The following is a 19,764-nucleotide window of genomic DNA, read 5'->3' on the forward strand; positions in this document are numbered from 1 at the left end:
CACACAAAGGGACTCAAGAAACCGGGCTGCTTCCCTAAAAGTGCCCAAAGTAACACCCAGACGCACACCATGTCCCAGTGAGTCCATTCCTGTGGTAATGTCTAAGTGGACAAGCTCCCCACCCCGGCATCTTCCATAACAGTGACACACTGGACAGCCCTCGTGCCCACCTCTATTTCCACAGTATGAACACCAACTGCAGCCATCATGAGGTTAGATCTGTAGGTTCTGACATGGAAAGTTCCTTAAGATGTCAAGTGACAAAAGCAAGCTGTACTACAACGCATACATTAAGACTATTTCTGTAAAATAAAAGCAAAACTTCTGTCTACCTTTTTAATAAACCGACTAGCTAAGCAACTAAGTGACCAAGAATGAAGACCAACAAAAAGACAACCTGAAGGTCCTCCCCTGACCTGTTAGCTGCATTTCCTCCTGGACCCAGAGGGACGGAGCGAGAAGAAGCAAGATGGAACTTTACACACTCCCTCACTGCCTGCATTTTTCACAATCAAATGTGCCCCAACTGGGGCAGAGATTAAAAACAAACTGTAACGAGTCTCAAAACCTCCAGAAGTTTTACTGTTTTAGTCTTTTTTCTTCTCTTAGGATCAGAATAAAAGAAGGAGCCAGGCTGTGGCAGGTCTTACTGCTGATTCAGTGTGTTTCTAGGAGCCCAGGGACCACTAAATTTGCTGGCGGGTAGGGGACCTCGCAAAAGGTCCATTATATGCATCACAAACTCTGTGTAGGCAAAGGACCCCTCAAAACGAATGATGCTGTGTTGTATCCCCTCCCTACCAGTGTCCTGGCCCTAAAGGAACCTGGCAAAGGCAGAAAGGAAGCACAGCAAACAGTAATGAGCTGTGAGAGTAGGGCCAGCAAGCCCTCACTCTGGATCTACGATGGGTCAAGTGAGAGCCCCCCAAGGGTGCATTATTGCAGTTTCCCTGGGAGAGCGTGGGGAAGGCTTCCCGGGGCTTGGAGGGTTCCATCTGGCTCTGCCCCTGGGGCTGGCTCCGGTAGAGAGGCAGAGACGGTGTATTACCTGTGGTGCCCCCCTCGAGCCCTGCACCATAGGCGGACACCAGGGCAGGGTTCCCCGCTTGTCCGGGCTCTCCGACGCGCACTTTGAAGGGGCTTCCAACCACGTGGCTCCCATTGAACTTGACGTCGATTGTGTGGACACCATTCTCGTGGGGGATGAAGCGAACAGCGTACTTATCTAGGAGTGAGCAAAGGCACAGGAGAAAGTGAGCACGTGGGCACCACTGGGGTGGGGGTGGGGGTGGGGGAACGACAAAGGACAGGAGGCCAATCTTAAATCACTGCTTAATAAGACAACGGTTCTGCCGGAAGCCTGGCACCCAATATGTTTGGCCTACTTGTGTGTCCCTAGTCAGCCTTTCGGGAAATGCATCCAAATCTCAAATTCTCTGTTTGATCCTCCCTGGTCTCTGCCTCAGAAGAACACTTTCTTTATGAAAAGCTCACTTCTGGCAAAATTTCTCTACTTGGCTACTTAAAGCGGGGAGAAATGGAATTAATGCTCCTTAATTAAGCTCCAGGGTAGCAACTGTCCCACAGTTTCTCACAGTGCGTTTGGGTCACAGCACGTGGCAGGATGATCAGTTAACTGAAATGGGCACCTGGACTGTCCGTCCATCAGGCACCACATGACCACCCCCTTCCTCCCCAAAGTGCTCCCACCTGGGATGCAGAGTCTTCTCCTGCAGTCAGTCTCGCAGCCTCTCCATGGCTCCTTGTACCCTCCATCCCCCTCAGAATCTTTGCTCCCCGAAGCTCCACCCAAAACCCTCTTCTCTCCCCCTCTGATCCTCTCTCCATATGGAACTTCCACACATACCCTTCCATACTGTGCTTCCCCCAATAGTCCCCAACTGGTACCCACCCCTCTCTGAAAGCCAATGTGCTGCAGGGAAAACTGACCCCACGCCCACGTCCAGGTATGGGTCAAGCTAACCTGGGAAAATCCCTCATTCCCAAGCCTAAGTCAATGAGCACATGGCACTTAGCCACAGGAAGTGACTCAGGAACTGGCATGTGTGTTCAGTGATCAGTGAGATAGAAGGGCAGTTTTCTGGAGACCTCTGGGAAAGGAGCATGTTACACTTCTGAGAAAAAAACTTGAGTATAGGATGTCTCTCTTGATTGGTATAGTGTGGAGAAAGGAAGCCTGGTGCTGTTGCAGCCATCTTGCCACAAAGAGGAGGGCCAGTTTTAGAATGAGGCCCACAAATCAGAAGGAGCAGAGATTGTGTGGGGCCTTGGAGAACGCAGCTGGATGGCTGAATTAAGTTGCTGCTGAAACCCACCTTAGATCCTGAACTTCCAGTTTGAATTAATGGACCCCTTTATTATACGAGTTGAGCTGGGTGTTCTGTAATTTGTCACCAACAGCATACTAAATGAGGCATGGTGGTTTCAGACGTCCCAAGGACTCCAACTACTGCCTGGGGCTAAGGACAGCACATCTCACTTGCTGACCAATCCAACACTGTAGAGCTCTATTAAATATCCCCACTTGGATATCCAGGAGACACTTTAAAACCCCTCAAAATAAAATAATAAGCTCTATAAGGCATAGGCCAACCTTTGCCCACCCATGGCTATTGTCCCGAGTGTTGCCAACTATACCATCATCTTTCTACCCCATCACCAAGTTACATGTAGCCTTTCTGAATTCACTTTCATTGACTGTGGCCAACTGCTCACCAAATGTTCCAGTTCTCTGGCCTCAAGTCCATTCTCTCCATTTCTAACACTGCTGATTAATATTGTTTTTCCAAATGGACCACATTGGGAGCATCAGCTCACTACCCTGCCTTTCAGATGCTCCAACACATTCCCTACGATATGGTCAGACTTAAGTCACGATCTGATCAGGGCACCCAGCCCCCACACTTGCTCTTTCTGAGGTTTCCCACTGCCCTTTCCTTTTCTGCCCAGTGGGAGGAAGACGTCTAAATGCTAACCCAGGTCCTAGGTGTCCACCGTCCCTGTACACAGAGCAGGGCAAACAGCAAATGTCCAATAAGGGCAGTGGTCACAGGGCTCTTCCTCACGCATCAGGGCCCACATTCAATGCCTCCTCCTCTGAGCAGTCCTCTTGACCTCAAGGCAGAAACCCTTTTCCTCTCCTGTTTCAACCATCTTTATTTGCCATCTAATTCTCAGCCCCACTGTGCTGTTGGTGATCAGCTGGGGTCCTCACCAGTGCACTGCACGTTTTTGGCTCCCTCTCTCTAGGTCCTCACTCGACTCTGGGCTCCTCTTTGAGGGCAAGAATCATGTCTTCCTCAGCCTCACCTTCCTGTCAAGTCTCTGACACTTAAAAAATGTTCACTGGCAAAATGGTCTCATTAAAGTTGATTGACATCAGGGAATTCCGTACACCAAGGCAGCAGGTAAGGAAATCTTCTGCTATTAAGCCCTACTGGAGACCTGGATTCTCTCTCTCTTTTTTTTTTTAATTTACAAATGAACATCAATTGCACTTTCCCTCAGAGTGAAGTGAGGGTCAAAGTGTACTTATTCATTTCATAAGGTCAGTAATAAAAATCTGTGACATTTTATTAAGATAAGAGACCATCACAATGAAAGTCATGTGAAAGAAATCTGAAAAACAATAGAAAATACAGAAGAATTTGTTTAAAAAAAAAAAAAGGGAGGTGTTGTATTTATCTCAAAGCCTGCCCCTGGCAAATGTTTATACCCGAATTTATAAACGGTGTCAGGTAGCAGCAGAGGGAATCAGAAGGCCTTGGAGAGGCCAATGACTCCTCCGTCAGGATTCACGTTTTCAGAAACATTCCTGGGTGGGGGACGCTGGTGCTGGGACCTGCACGCCCGGCCTCCGGCTTACCTGGCTCCAGCTCAGACACATGGCACTCCTCCACGGCTCCAGAGGGGCTGTGCACCTTTGCATCAATCTTGCCTTTTGCCCCATTCAACCTTATAGCAAAGGAGGCTGGCTGGTTAACTTTTAGTCCCGATTCCTGAGAATTTAATACATGAGACAGGTTACAGCCCTCAGGGTTCCTGCTCAGTGGCACACATCGACCTGACCCAGCGATAATTCTGATGCCAATAGGCCTGGAATGTTTTTCTATATAACATCAGACAACAGAAGAGCAGGTGGGCAATGCCACATTTCTACCATTAACTATAAGACAGCACAGACACACATAGACATGGTCTTGTGTTCAAACTATCCTGAATCAGGCTGGAAGAGATGGTTCCTAGCTCTGGAGACATCCTGGCCAGCAATAGTATAGTTTCAGCATCATAAACAAAACGTGTATAGGCCAGAAAACCCAGTATCTTCCAGATTGAAAAGAAGAGAAGTCCCTCCCCACTTTCTAGAAGGAGGTTGGCAGCTGATAGAACCAGGCACTCATTAACATGAGCAAACTTTTTTTATCTCAAGAATGGAGATGGAGAGGGCTTTTAATAAACTCATAAAGAGCTACACAAGATTTTTCTGTCATGCAGTACTGCCCAGTGGTTAAAAATCAGCAGGACCTGGGGATACTACCATTTCCTAGCTATTTAAAGTTGTTTAACCTCTTTGACCCTCAGTTTCCTCATCTGTAAAATGGGTATAAAAACTGAATTTCTCACAGAGCTGCTGTGAGGATTAAATGAAATTATGCATTCAAAGCACTCAGCACAGGGCCTAGCCCATACATAAAAGAGTTGAAACATGTCAGCTTATCGTTAAATATTAATATGCATTTAGAAGTCGTTCATCCCCTCTCAAAAGAGCCATGGAGAGAAGGGCAGCTTTTGCTCTTTCCTGAATCAGTTTCACTCTCTATGCTTTGTCTTGGAACCTATATCCTCTGCTGAGAGGAGATGATTGGAAGTTTAGATGCTTAAGATATTTTAAGATTGGCCAATCCTGAATAGCAAAATTTTTCAAGTCAGCAGGTTTGATGTACACTTGATTGGACAGCTACTCAGATGGTAACTCTAAGGCAGCAGGGCTCACACTTCACATGCAACTGAGGCACCTGGGGGGTCTTGTTAAAATGCAGATTCTGATTCAGTGGGTCTGGGATGGAGCCTGGGGCTCCACATGTTTTTAATAAGTTCCCAGGCGGTGCAGAGACTGCTGGTCCAAGGATCCCAGCTCAACAGCAAGGCGTAAAGCAGTGCTGCCCGATGTGGTCATCACTAGCCACGTACAGTTACATACATTTAAATTTAAATCAATCAAAATTAAGTGAAATACAAAATTCAGTTCCTCAGTTACACTAGCCACATTGCAACTGCTCCGTACCCACGGGCTCGTGGCTACTACACTGCACGTCGGAGATGTGGGACGTTACCATTGTCGAAGAATATTCTACTAAACTGCTCTCAAGGTTACAGACAAGGGAGGGAGGACTGAACACAAAATTAAGGAGTCTTTGATGGCCAGATCACCCCTATCCCACCCCTCCCTCCACAAAATACCAGCCGACTCCAATTTTCTAAAATGTCTCAAAAGCAAGAGGAAACAGTACACGCCCCTCTTTCCTAACCAGTACCAGATGTTGCCCTGCAGCCTGCCAATAAAGCTCCAATAAATAATTTGCATGTCACTTGGCATCAAGTGACCGGGAAGAACAGGGGACGAAGCTGATACACACGCCCCTCCTGCCGCAGCAGCTGGTTATAAAAGCCTGACGGACGAACAAGCCTGCTGCACACTTACCTAAATATTTCATGACCACACTGAGACCAAGAGGACTCTACCGAAGTTTTCTGGAGGGGATTTCTCCACATCAGCCAGCTCCTTTTGGACAGAACCGTTTTTACATTACCTGAGTCCGCCTGCCTCTAAATCCTCAAGAGGGAGATAAACGCCTTGGAAGATCCAAAAGAAAACTTGGAGATGCATGAAGGCAGCTCTTTGCCCTCAGAAAATGCTGGGTTTATCTCCCTCCATAGGTTTTAGTTAAGCTGGCCACAGGAGAAACTCCTGTTAAGAAGCCTTTAAATGAAACACAAGAAAAACATCGACACCACAGTGACCAGTCAGTACCCTCAGTACTCTCCGGACGAGGCCGCTTCAATCTGTTGACCGTGACTCTGGTTTGACTTCTGTTTGGGTTCTCTAACGTCTGGGACAACTAGCAGTACCGATCCCCCTCAGGGCAAGGTTAGATGTCCACATGTAAACCAAGAGCGGGGAACTAGATATCACCAATGGGAGATATGAGATTGAGTTTTAATTCAATATTTTCCAGAACTGAGGGGCAGCTGAAGGCTACTTAGAAACCTCTCTAACCCAAAATCATATTCTGGGATTCTGGTGTTACCCACAACCAAACTGCTACACCAGATTCAGACACCTAATTATTTTTCAGTGTCCTGAGACCCAAAGGCATCCCCAGTGATTCTTAGTTTGGCTGAAGACTCTACTGCAGCCTTGAATGAACCGACCTGTTTTAAGCCAGGGGGAGAAGCTGCGTCTCCTGGCATCCCATTAGGTTGGGTTATGCACCCAGCGGCCACGCCGGGGTTGGGATTAAGGTGGCCGCCGTTAGGAGCACGGTTTTGGAGCCACAGAGACCTCACTCTGCCTCATGCCAGTTGGTTCCTGATAGCCATAAACATTCTGTACCTCAGTTTTTCTATCTTTAAATGGGGTCAAACCTATTCACCAGGTTGTAGCAAGGATTTAGGGAAGTGACACTGACATAGGTCTTAACACAGTGCCTTGCATGCTTACTGTAAACAGATCAGCATCATAAAATAAATCACAGTTGACTTTCTTGAGGAAGAGGAAGCCAACAATAGCAAGCTGAACATCACTGGGCTGTTAGTTTTGTGTTTGTTTTGTTTTGAAAGCCCTCCTTATCCCTTAACCAGTTATTAACAGGCCTTCTTTGTTTCTCTCAAATAAGTATTTAGAAAACAAAACTCATCCCCCAATGTCGAGGAGTTGTATTGACCGAGGCTCTGTTTCTGCTCGTCCCAACGGTCTCCTGGCCTACGTGTGACTCTGCCTGGGAAAGCTCCCCTTGTCAACATGTGCTGGGGCCCTTGGCACTGAGTCGGGGATTGAAGGGGCCTCGGGAGTCCAGGGCCTCACTGGTCGGCCTGTGGCCAAGGAGGTGGATGCTTCCTTGCGTCTCACCTGAAGGCTCAGAACAGTGAGGCGGCGGGCGTCGTCGGAGGGTGCGATCACCGGCACCAGGTAGGGACTTTCGGGGATGTGCTCATCGTTGAACTTGATAGACACCTCGTAGTTACCTGTGGGGACAGCAAAGTCCCATCAAAGCCCCAGGAAAGTAACTCCAGAGTGACCTCCTGCTTCTCTATCTGGGGCTGAAGTGTCCCTGCCTCGCCTCCAGGGCTGAGGCTGACTGGTTCAGGGAGGGCCACCTGGCTTACAGCGGGCCAGCCTGATTTCTCTTAGCTGGACAAGGGCAGGGATTTTTAACCTGTGCCCACAGGGTCCCCCACCACAAAGGGCCTGTGTGCAGTACTCAGGAGATCCACAAAATGTGGATGGATGTTTACTTTATTTTTACTAACCTCAAACTGAAATTTAGCATTTCCATTAGAAGTGTTGACAAGAAATCACAGCATGTTAAGACCTGTGACTTTGTCACAACAACAAGCACAGATATGTATCACTTTACAGTTTTATATGTATCTTGCCACACCATTTACACTCATCACCACTTTAGAAATTAAGGTAGTTAAGAGACTGCGCCAAATCGTATGACTTAATGTATCAGTGAAGATGTGGATATGTTGCTATGTTACACATTTGTTCTTTTAAAAAGAGGTTGATAGCAATATCTTAATACAATTTGTTTCCTTTATAATCGGATGTATTTTATTTCATGTGCTTAAAAATATTTCCTGAGATGGTCCCCGTGGGCTTCACCAGAGGCCCAAAGGATCCATGGCACACAGGAGGTTAGGAACCCCTCAGCTGCTGGGCCCACTCTTCTGGGGCAGCCACACCAGCTGCCGGCCGAGGGTGGGCAGAGAGAGGCTGGTCAGCGGGAAGAATGAAACAGCTGAATGAAAGCTTCAGCGAGGCCAACAGAGAAGGACAAGACACAACAGGAACAAGGATTCCTGCTCGTTTCAGGCCTTGCTGGACTTCTGGCAACTGGATTTTGAGAAGGTGCTCCCAGGTGCCCACGCAGACAAGCTCCTGTCCTACTTGAGCTGGTCGGATGGGTTTCTGCTCCTTACAACCCAGCCGCCCCCAAACAAGGAGAATGCCCCCTGCTGGCCCTGGAGTACATACCAGGCTCCTGGGCAATATAAGACACACCACAGGATCCGTTCTTATGGTCATCGAATGTGATCTCGGCCTTACTGGGGCCCTCAACAGCGATGGAGAGGCCCCCGGCGCCTGCCTCCCGGGTCCAGATGCTGAACTCGGCTAAGACAGAGAAACACCTGGTCAGTGACTGAGCCTGATACAGACCCCTCTTCCTGCTCAAACCTGGGGTGCTGGGTTCTGTTTGTTGCCAGCCCTTTTCTGTTTCCCTAACCCCGAGTAGAACCCAAGAAAGAGCACCGCTGATGTTTCGCAGGTACTATCCATGACTACACTGAGTTCATGGGCAATCAGGCATCTTCCAAACACATGAAAAAGATGAGGGTGTCCGGTTCTGTCCCCACAGATCTTCCCACCCAGACACCACCACTGCAAGGGACTCTCACAGCCAGTTTTGTAGAATTCTGGCATGTTCCACAGTATGTTAGCCTGCACGGTGCTCTGGAAACAGTTTGATGACCCTGTTCCTCTCTTGGAGCCTCACGACACACACCCATAAACCACAGGCTCCAGGAAGTCCCTCAGTAAGACACCTGTTTAGCTTTGGGTAAGCGAGCAATTCCCAAACATCTGTAGCCACAGAAGTCTTGCTTTAAACAATGCCTCTTCATATCACCCATCAGAATCGTACCTACAAAGTCTTCCTTTTAGAGCAGGGTGAGGGGTGCAGGGTGCTCACACCACCAGGCTGAACTCCATCTTCCCAAGTAAGAATCTGCCCGGAACGCTCACCTGGGACTCCTGCTTCTCCTCGCTCCAGGCCGGGGCCCCCTGCCCGGACCTTGTGGGCGCCCCCCTCGCCGAGCGGCCCCACGGTGAACTGGAAGGGGCTGCCGGTGACGTGCTGGCCGCGGTACTTGACGCTGACAGTGTGGACGCCCATCTCCTGGGGCACAAACCGGACGCAGTGCGAGTTCTTCCCCACGGGCACAATCTCTGCCTCGGTCACGCGGCCGGAGGGGCTGGTGACGTGGGCCGACATGTCGCTGCTGTCGATTTCTGAAAAGCAGGGGGAGAAAGAGAGGAGGGTGAGGGCGAGGAACCAAGGTGGAACAGGACATGCAGGGCAAGCAGCGGAAGGCAAAGCGAGTGCGGCCCAGGGTGCAGGGTGCTCAGGCTTCCTCCCCTTCAGGCTGGATGCCTGCCCTCCTGGCCCCTCAAATCCCTGGGTGGCTGTGACCAGCACGGAGGGAGCAAGGCCCTTGTAGCCACCCAATGCAGAGAACATTCTTGGGGGCACTGACACTTCTTGCCTTGCCAAGCCCTTCACAGCCCTTGTGGTGGGAAGTGACTCAGTTCCACGCAGCAGTTTCAAACCAGAGCCTGAGCCGATAGTTACAACATGGAAATAAAAACTGCGATGGCTCAGAAGTTTCTAGGCAAAGGTGGCACGGGACCACCTGTCATGCTTATAGGGGCTCTTTTCCATAGGTAAGGGCAGAAAACGCAAGAGCTATCACCCCTCATCGTCAAGAAGCCTTAGCATTTCTTTTAGGCAACAAGACAAAACGCATTTAGAGAAAAAGGTGAACACAGGTCAGTCCCAGTGGCAAAGGGAAAACCACGCGTGAGCAAAGCTTTGAGCAAACCGAAGACCAGAGGCCACACTTCCAGAACCGTGATGCCTCGGGTCCTCAACACCAGGAAGCGGACCACATCTGCTCCACCCGAGGTGCCCGTGCCATGCCAGCGACCGCGCCTGGACTGACGTGGTGCACACAGGCGCGCTGCATGCCGGCTGACCAAGCAATGCTGTCACCTACAGCAGCATGAAACCGCACCCTCCAGCCCTACGGGATCTGGGCAGCAGCTCATGACTTTGAGCCCTGAGGACAGAGAAAGGAAGGAGGTTGAAGGGAGCGCCACCCCACACGGCCTGGGTCCGGAGAACATCTGGAGGCTGGCGAGAGAGGATGGTTTAGGCAATAAGGGGGAAAATGAGTCACCCAGAGTCATCTGGTGCCACTGAAAAGAGCAAAGGAGTCAAGAGCCAGACAAGACCTTGGAGAAAGGGTAACTGTCCACATCAGACAAAGGTAAGAGACAAACAGGCAGAGGAAATAGAAGAGAATTCTCCTAGTGACCAGAGAAATGAAACTGAAAACTGGGTACCATATCTTTCCATCAGATTAGTCACAGTAAGAATGAAAGACAGTGCCCAGGGCTGGTGGGAAAAACAGAGAAACAGGCACCAATTTCTGGAGGACAGGCTGCCAAGGCATAGCAGCATCTGAAACGTATTGACCCAGCAATCCCACTGCTGGGCGTCCGTCCAGTGTGACGACAGCCTGAGCACACGGCGGCAGGTGTCACAAGCACCAGTTACAGGGGTCATGGGATTAAGATGCGTGTGTGGGGAGTGAGAAAACCCGACAACGGACGGTGCAGCTACATGTGACATGGACTCTTACACAGTCGCTGGGAAGATGATGGGGAAGTAGTTTTGGTGTGTAAAGATGCCCACACACAGTGAGTGAGAAGGGCACCAATGTGACCTGAGACTGAGCCCGTGTGTCCAGGGGGCTGGGGGCATCTGGGGTCCAGCTCAGGTCCTCAGACGTGAACCACAAACTCCCCATATGTAGGGATATGAGGTGACACTTACTTCCCCCGTTTTTTTTTTTTGAGCATGTCAACTTTTTAAAAAAATGTTTGTTTGTTTATTTGCAGGGGGAGGTAATTAGATTTATTTGTTTATTCTTAGAGGAGGTCCTGGGGATTGAACCCAGGACCTCATGTATGCTAAGCATGTGCTCTACCGCTTGAGATATACCCTCCCCCTGAGCACGTCAACTTTTTATGATCACAGTCCACACAGTTCTTTTTAAGTGACTTTTAGTCTGGACACTACAATAATGAGGCTTTGGCCAACATTGTGTCTACACGGGAAGAACCCATCAAGTATTGCCGAGAAGGCAGAGCAAACAGACACGCGGTAAGTTAGGGAAGACGGGAGATACTACATGGAGCTTCATCTAGAAACTCATCACAGCCTGAGATTTCTCGTCCCCGTAGAGTCTGCAACTCCACGCACGTGCCAGAGGAGCCTCAACGCCTTCACTCACACAGTGACTTTTCAACAATAAAAAAAACCTGGGCCATGTTTCAGACAGACTGTGGCCATTTACTGGCTAATTTGGCCAAAGGGCTAGATGTGGCTCACCTTCGCAGCCTTGCATCCCAAACCTCATTCTGATTTTAGAAATAAAAGATATGAATGGAAATTAGAAGGATGTCGCCGGGCTGACACCTCCTTCCAGATATGCGGATCAGTGGGGTCAGCTCTCTCATTGACATTATTGTATTCAACACACAGCGAATTAAAGTCTAAAAGTTTATCTATTTTCCCTCATATGATACAACAAAGCTATTTTCCACTTGGAAGAAGAAAAAGGTAGCAGGTAAACAGATTTATTTTTCCTGGATGGGCCTCTGTGAAAAGAAATATTAAAATTATTAATGAATACATAAAAATAAAAGTTAAATTAAAAAATAGTTCCCCATAGCAGGTTTGGACGACACATTCTGGGCCAAGCCTGGACTTGGCCTCCAATGATGCCCACGCCCTGACCCACAAGCCCCTCACACTCACCTGGGATTTTCAGGTTCAGGTCACAGATGCTCCCGACAGTGGCCACAGATGGCGCTCGGCTGGTTCGGGTGATGCTTTCCTTGACTCTTCCCTCCCCACTGATCTTCACGGTAAACGGACTCCCTGCAAGAACCAAGAAGGCCCTCGTGAGCAGCCCAGAACCCACGCGTCAGGAAGTGCAAGCATCAGGCAGGGAGGGCAGAGGGGGCCACACGTACCAGGCACGTGCTCATCAGCGAACTTGGTGGAGACGATGTAAACCCCAGGCACGGTGGGGAAGTAGGAGACCTTGCAAGTGCCGTCCTCCAGGTCCTCTGTCTGGATGTCCACTTTGCTGGGGCCTTCCACCGCCAGGGATATGCCACCATAACCTGCAAAGCAGTGGCCGGCGGGCTGCTGTCACAGCAACTCACCAGGAAGGGGGAGCTTGATGAATGCAGAAAGGACATCCAACCCTAGAAATGCTCCAGCCAGCAGAAAGACAGTAACGGTGACTCCTGTTGGAGAGCCCTGGGCAGAGGAGCCAGTTAAAGGCTCTGAGAATCCTGCAGTGGAAGAACCTGGTGAACATGGCTTTGACTATACTCTTTTCTCAAGGGTATCTACTAACATCCCACGGACCACCCATCCTGCAGAAGCCACTGGGGAAGACACGGCCCACATGCCCCCAAGAATAGCAGGCACTGCCTGGAGGCTTATGGCCAGCTGCAGGCCTGAGATTTTGACATTTTAAACTGCCTCTAGCTGCCTCACATGCCAGGGAACCACTAAGACAGCAGATCTAAAGCTTTAATAACCTGAGGAATCAACAGAGAACATTAGCCCATCAGGACCAGAAATTCTCCAGCTCCCTCCCCTGGGACTGCAACTTTGTCCAGAAGTCACCAGTGCAGCCATCAAGAAGGCAGAAGACAAGGACACTAGGAAATGGAGTAGCCTGGAGAGGTTCAACCTAATTCAGACCTTCTCAAAGAGGAAACAGGAAGAAATTCCTCACGTCCTCCAAAGCACTGCTCTGCTGAACACGACCTTGGCCAGCTGGCCAACATTCTTAGCTTGGGATGAGTTCAGCAGACCCTGGGAAGCTGAGAACAATGCTGAGAGTGTAGATAATGAAACATTAACCTATGAGTTGTCGTGGCTCTGGGTTCAAATGCTAGAAGCAGATGGGGATGCTAATTCCTGTGAGTCTTAAATTTTTCATCTAGAAAACAAGATAATACCTACTTCACCATTGCTCCTGGGGCTTCAGTGATGAGGATAATGCACACATAAGGATCTACAGCTTGAAAGATGCTCAGAAAGAAAAGAAAGTTGGTAGGACAAAAAGACGAAGCAGTCTGAGCAAAAACAAGCCAGTTCTGCAAGCTCTGGGCTTTTCTCCTGGGGACCCCCCCCACCACAGACCTGCATCCCTCGTGTCCACGATGAAGTCAGACATCTCAAAAGTCCGGCCTTCTGATAGGCCACGGCCGTAGACTTTGGCTCTGCGGGCATCACCGATCTCCGACTGGACCACCATGATGGACACGGGGCTGTTGGCCACGTGGTTGCCATTCTTCTTGATGCTGACCAGGTGCTCACCCACTTCCCGGGGGATGAAGGAGATGCCTGGAGACCGGAGAACAGATTGGGGTTTGTAAGAAGAGGGGAAGGTGTGGGGAGGAAGCAGGGAGACACACTTGCAAGGATGGCAACAGAACTTCCTTTCTGACTTCCCAGCAGCCCAGGGTGTCCAAGAGGGTGGCCAAGATCACAGCTCTTACCACACATGTGACCCAGTAGGCTTCTCACCTCACACCCCAAGGGGCTACCAATTTCTCGGCAAAAACCGAAGGAATCCCCGTCTCCCACCCAAGATGTCCCGGCTCCAGCCGGGAGGGCAGCCTGGCCTCACCGATGTGATTGTTGGGCAACCTCTTCAGGAGACAGGGCTCATCTCGGCCGGATGGGGCCTTGATGCTGGCCGTCAGGGTGCTGAGGTCAGTCTCGCTGATGTCGAGCAGGAAGTCGGCGGCAGAGCCCAGCTTCACCTGAGAGCACCGCCTGCTGTCATCTGGGAAACACGACCCCCAACAAGGCTCAGTTACATGTGACCCCAGCTCTCCGGAGCCCTCACTCCACATGCAGATGAACAGGCAAGAATTAATTACCCAAAATTAAGTGAAAAGATGTGCCTTGGACAAAGAGCAGACCTAACCAACAAAAAACAATTGCTATTTATACCTGGTTAGGGGGAAGACTAGTAGGACTGGCAGGAACTGGAGACCTGAGTCCACACAGACTGCATTTAAAAAAAAAAATCTTTGCTAGTGGGAGGCACCTGCCACCTGGCTATTATCCCCTTGGGGCCTTTCTCGGGTGAACACTCATCATGTTCACACAGGGACGGCTGGCTGTTTCACAGACAGGTCTAAACACCTTGGGGCAAGAACCTTGTCTTGCACGTCTTGTTTATAACCCACTGAGTGCATGACTCAAACACAGTGAGAGTAACAGGGGCCAGGAGTAGGGCTTGGAGTCAGATAACCTCCACCTGAATCCCAGAATATCCCCATGTGAACTTGGCTTGGCCACTATCTCTCCAACCTTCAGTTTTCCCATCTGTAAAATGGAGAGGAAAAAAATCTGTCTAGTAGTGATGCTGATGGGCATCTCTGAGCCCATTTACTTATGCAATAAGCATTATATGAATGCCTCTATCAGAGGGCCTCTTACATACCGTGGGGTCAGACTAGCACAAAGTAAGTGCTCTCCAAATGGTGAGCTTGCTTTTCCCAGGATTACCTGCTAAAGGAGGAATTTAGCCCATTCAGCATTGACCATGCTCCCCAAGGAGTCACTGTGACACCTAATCTCAGACAGATGCCTAGCCTGCTGCTCTGGGTCTGATGGGAGAGAGGCTGTCATACTTCCCACTAGGAAGCCCCCGGTAAGCAAGGCAACTCTACCTGTGATCTTGGCTGTGAAGGGGCTGCCAGGGATGTGCTTGTCATTGTACTTGACCAGAATGCTGTAGTCGCCTGGCAGGGTGGGCAGGTAGGTCACTGTGCACGTCCCATCTTTGTTGTCAATGCAGCTGATCTCGGCCTTTGAGGGCCCCTCAATAGCCAAGTCCAGGCCACCTGTGAAGGGAAGCAGGGAGAGAGGGCCATCAGAGAGAATGATTCTTTGTTTCAAAAGGGTTAATCACTCACCCAGGGCTGCCCTGATGCCTGTAAGGTCAGACTGACACAAGCCATGGGAGCCTCAGGGAGAGGCATAGGTCAGAACAAAGCAATTTACACGGTCAAAGTGCCACTGGGAGGACACTCTACATCTGAATTCTCCCTCCAAGTGACCCTGAAGTTCTCTCTATTTTTCCGGATATGTGAGATGAGGAAGGGATGGAACCCTGAAGGGCCAATCACACATATTGAAGGGTGTCACACACAGACTGTCACTGCTGGTTGGGGGCTGGATGCCAGCGTGAAAATCCCATGAGAACAAAAATTCAGACATTTTCTGTGATGACAGTGGGCACGGGCACACAGCTTCATCTGGAATAAGCCACTGAATAATGTCTGTGGTCCTGTGGACACATGTGCAGGTACAAAAGGAACAACACCAAAAATGTCATCTACCAAGACACTTAAATTTCAGGCAAGTCACATGAAACACTTCATAGCGATGCCTCTGATTTTAATCAGAACACAGAGGACTTCAAAAATTTCTGTTTTGGGTAGAACACAGAGAAGCTCCACACAAGAGATTTACATGTGAGAAAAGACAAGACAGATACTACCATTCGAGAGTCTTATTATTTTAGAAGCTTCCCTGGAATTGCATGCACTTAACTCTCCAAATGAAAGGCGGGAAGAGGATAACCACACGGTACCTTCTCCTGCGTCCTCAGTGACGATGGTGAAGGTGGCGGTTTTGTTGGCCACTCCATACACCAGGCCTGGGCCGTACGCAGAAACACTCCCGCTGTTGGGGTAGTTCACGTAGAACTGGAGCGGGCTCTCTGGGTTTGCCAAGAACACACACAAAATTAGGACTTGGTGAAGGGGGAATGCCTACCTCAGACAACCCGCGCTTTAAGATTCACCTGACATATCCTGTGCAGAACAGAAGAGGAGATTTTGTGGGACTTCCATCCTAGGACACCCATGGGGGTCTACTTGCTAATGTCCCTTCAGTGACCATAGAAGAAAAACAGTCCCAAGGCTGCTCTGGACTGGAGGGGGCCTTAGGCAGGGGAATTCGGCTTAGCTGGACAAATAAGGAGGAAAGAGCTATACCAGGTGGAGAAAGGACCCACTACAGAGGGGATGTGGCTGGAAAGGTCTTTTGGGGAAGGTTGTTTGCCCACAACTTTCAAAGCGTATGAGCCCACCCCTAGGAATCTGCCCCACAGTGGTCCTCTCACCCACTCCCACTCCCAGCCCCATGCAAGTACTTCCACTTCCACAGTGGTCAGATGAAAACTAGGTAAAGACCGCAGGCTCCATCAATAGGGGTGTTGGTTAAAGAAACACTGGTCTACTTGTGGGTGACTAAACAGAACGAGGGAGATCTATGCATACTAACTTGAGAGATTGTCCATAATGTGTTGCATTAAAAAGAGAAAAAGGCAAATTGCTATATAATATTAATATCACTATCCCATTATATTAATATCTTATATAATACTAAGGCCCATTTTAACACCTATATAATAAAACCCATTATAACATTATCCCTGTAATACTAATACCATTATCCCATTCCAAAACAGAACAAAATAGCATGCATGTTTGTAGGGACAGAGACGACTGAAAAAATACACACACCAGCAGTGGAAGTAGGAGGAAAATGAAAGAAAGACTTTTTTTTACTTTTCCTTTTTCTTTAGAATATTTAAGCAGAAGCAGATAATAATTTTTACTTTTAAAAATATGCACATGTACACATAAACTAAAACAAACATCAAAGTGGGAGAAATATTTGCAACTCTTATCACAATGGGCTAATCTCAATATTTAAATTGTTCTCAAAAACTTACATGACAAAGGCCAGTAATCAAATAGAGAAATGAGGCCAAGGATACAAACATTCAGTTCAGAGAAAAAAAAATACCAACAGTACTTAATCATATAGAAAGTTGCTCAATCTGTTTCACAGGAGAAATAAAAATAAAGCAACACTAAGATACTGTTTTCCAACTATCAGTTTGGCAAAGATCCCAAAATTTGACAGCACATACATAGCATAATCCACTGGTAAACTAGGGGAAAAGCAGGTGCTCTCCGACACGGCTGGTGGGTGTGTGAACTGGAGGACTCCGATGAAGGGCACTTTGGTGAACTCTATCAGAATGACAGATGCCTGTGCTCAGGGAGACAAATCTCACAGATACACTCTAGCAGGTGTGAGATGACGGATGTGAAAGGCTATTCACTGCAGCATGATGAGGGATCACAAAAGATGGGCAAGAACCCACACGCCCTCCAACAGGAGAAATGGCTCATACGTAACATTCGCCCAAATGGTGAGACCACGAAACTGCTCTACTATTCAGACGTGCAAAGCTCCCTGGGATATACTGTGAAGTGAAGAGGGCAAGGCCAGAATAATGTGCAGAGTATACTACCATTGATGTAATAAAGGGAGAGGAATTAAAAATCTGTATTTTCATTTGTTGTAGTGTCTTAAAAATACTCTGAAATCCAACACAAAAAAATGAACAACGGTCAGGGTCAAGAAGAGGGCAGACAGGGAATATGGGTGGGAAGGAAAGCTTTCTCCACTATTCTTTTTAAACCATGTGGGTAGGCTGCTTACTCAAAATAGTAAATTGAAAAATAAAGAGTTATTTAAACAATTAGAAGGAAAAAAAAGAACAAAGAGTGAGGCTGTGCTGGTTGATGGACGTGAAACCTAGCTGGCTTTCCTTGTCAAGGGCAGCGTGACAATACGGCAGCTTGTCCTGTTCTCACAACCTCCTCTCCTGCTTAGAGCTCTGCAGGCCTGGCTGGAAAGTCCCTCTATGTGCCTCACATTTTCCTCCCAGCTCACCCTTTTGCCACACTCGGCACAGTGACAGAGAGATGGACAATCAGGGACCGGAAGGCCTGCACTGTGACCCAGGACGCTTAGCTGCATCAACCCTACTGGAAACTAACTGGAGTCAGAGGTGGTTCGGTTTGGCAGGGAGGCCAAACCTGCCACTGAGAACCGCTTCCCGCACAAAAGCGGACCCAACACATACAACTTCCCAGATGTGCAGGCCCCTGAATCTTGGAGCCCTGCAGGGCCAGCCGGCCAAGGCGCTGAGCTGGACTCACCAGGGATGTGGCTGCCCATGTACTTGATGTGCATCTCGTGGAGCCCGACCTCAGTGGGGGCGTATCTGACGGTGACTGTGCCATCCTTGTTGTCCACAATCTCGGGTGTGGCCGTCTTCCCGGAAGGCATGTGGACCTCTCCTGTTGGAGCACAGGGAGACAGGGCAGTGAGCCCACTGAAGAATTTCCCCAGAGAAGCTGAGCACAGAGGCACAGGCGGCCTTCAAAATAAAGGCTTTCAGATCCAAGAACACTCTCTGCTGCTGGAAACATCCAAGTTCCACAACAGGAAGCAGAAATGGCTGCTTAATTTTGTACCCTTTCGCTTCCACAAAATGCGGCAGGCAACACACAAGTAAAGGGGCTTCTACTTTTGTACTGACAAATGAGAAGCTCAAACAGGACTTGAGAAGACCATGAGACCAACAGGATTAGTAGAGCATCAACTCAAAGAGAAGCAGGCACTGGCAGGAGGCTGGGAGAGGAAGGAACTCTTGTATACTAGACCTCAGTGTCAAAGTTGCGTCTGGAAAAGTGGAAGAATAAGAGGAAGCAGGGAAAGAAGGGAAGAGGAACCTGATAGTTGAGAGTTATCTAAACACAGTAGTTCTTAACCTACAGAGAATCTCCAGCCCTCTCCAGGATGTAATGCAAGTTATAAATAAACCACCTCTTCAGAGACACGGAACATTCTGTAATCTCGGGGCTTATGGACCAACCCCCTAGAACAAGAACCAAGGACACTGGGTTCTGGACCCCAGATTTGGAGACAGATGGGACCACCTCGCGACCACTGCTCTGGAGAGCTAGCGTGAGGGAGTGAGAATGAGACTGCTTTCATGACAGTGCTTACCGGTGATTTCTCCTTTCCTGACTGCAAACGGAATGACCAAGTCGAAAGGCTTAAACCCCAGGCCGTTCATGTCACTCACTGGGACATAGGCCTCTTCGGTTACCTAAAAACAGGAAGCAGCAGTCACTGGGTAAAGTGGACAACAGTATGGGGTGGTGAAGACACAGGGGGCAGAGCAACTGGGAATTTTGCAAGCCTGTGCAGCCAGGATTTGGGGATGTGGCTGCCCACGCAGGAAGGGCTTTATCTAACTGGCTCTGGGGCCAGAGCAGAACCTGAGGGACTGGGGACGTCATGCTGACCAATTGCTAAAAGTCATCAGGCTGTTTGCTTGTAAAATTCCCAGTAGTGCCCATGGGAAAGTGGAAAAGTGAGAGATAGCAATGTCTGAAAGTCCCAACAGGTTCCACCTGGAAAAGTTTAGTTGCTTGTGGCCTGGAAAAGAAGGTGCGTTTTAAGTGGCAGAAAGTAGCAGCGGTGACTTTCCCCCCTGAACAGAGACCAAATGTGCAAGTGGCGGCTTTGAGAGTCAGCAGGAGGGCCAAGACAGCTGTCCATCTTTCTCTTTAAACGTGGAGACAAACTGCACCGAGCGTGATCACAGACATGGTGGCGGGCGATTCGTGGAGCATGTACGATGACACGGGTGGGTCTCATTACAGAGAAAGCGGGGATCATTGTGCTGGACTGATCA

General features: G+C 49.1%; 1 protein-coding gene across 4 annotated transcripts in view; it reads right to left on the bottom strand.

The window, feature by feature from the left end:
- FLNB (filamin B) overlaps positions 1–19,764 on the bottom strand; it is a 128,515-nt gene that overhangs the window by 7,198 nt on the left and 101,553 nt on the right. For 3 of the 4 annotated variants that reach the window (XM_074344612.1, XM_074344611.1, XM_074344610.1), the window contains 13 exons: positions 19,071–19,173; positions 18,218–18,358; positions 15,787–15,915; positions 14,861–15,034; positions 13,807–13,965; positions 13,317–13,520; positions 12,128–12,280; positions 11,910–12,032; positions 9,050–9,316; positions 8,282–8,419; positions 7,151–7,266; positions 3,887–4,019; positions 1,049–1,225 (listed from right to left, as the gene is read on the bottom strand). In XM_074344612.1, coding sequence (XP_074200713.1) covers positions 1,049–1,225; positions 3,887–4,019; positions 7,151–7,266; positions 8,282–8,419; positions 9,050–9,316; positions 11,910–12,032; positions 12,128–12,280; positions 13,317–13,520; positions 13,807–13,965; positions 14,861–15,034; positions 15,787–15,915; positions 18,218–18,358; positions 19,071–19,173 — 2,017 coding nt within the window. Of the gene's footprint in view, positions 1–1,048; positions 1,226–3,886; positions 4,020–7,150; positions 7,267–8,281; positions 8,420–9,049; positions 9,317–10,080; positions 10,144–11,909; positions 12,033–12,127; positions 12,281–13,316; positions 13,521–13,806; positions 13,966–14,860; positions 15,035–15,786; positions 15,916–18,217; positions 18,359–19,070; positions 19,174–19,764 lie in introns of those variants that run through there. The other variant, XM_074344613.1, reaches the window with a different exon arrangement.

The sequence above is a fragment of the Camelus bactrianus genome, chromosome 17, assembly GCF_048773025.1.
Source record: "Camelus bactrianus isolate YW-2024 breed Bactrian camel chromosome 17, ASM4877302v1, whole genome shotgun sequence".
Classification (NCBI taxonomy): Eukaryota; Metazoa; Chordata; class Mammalia; order Artiodactyla; family Camelidae; genus Camelus; species Camelus bactrianus.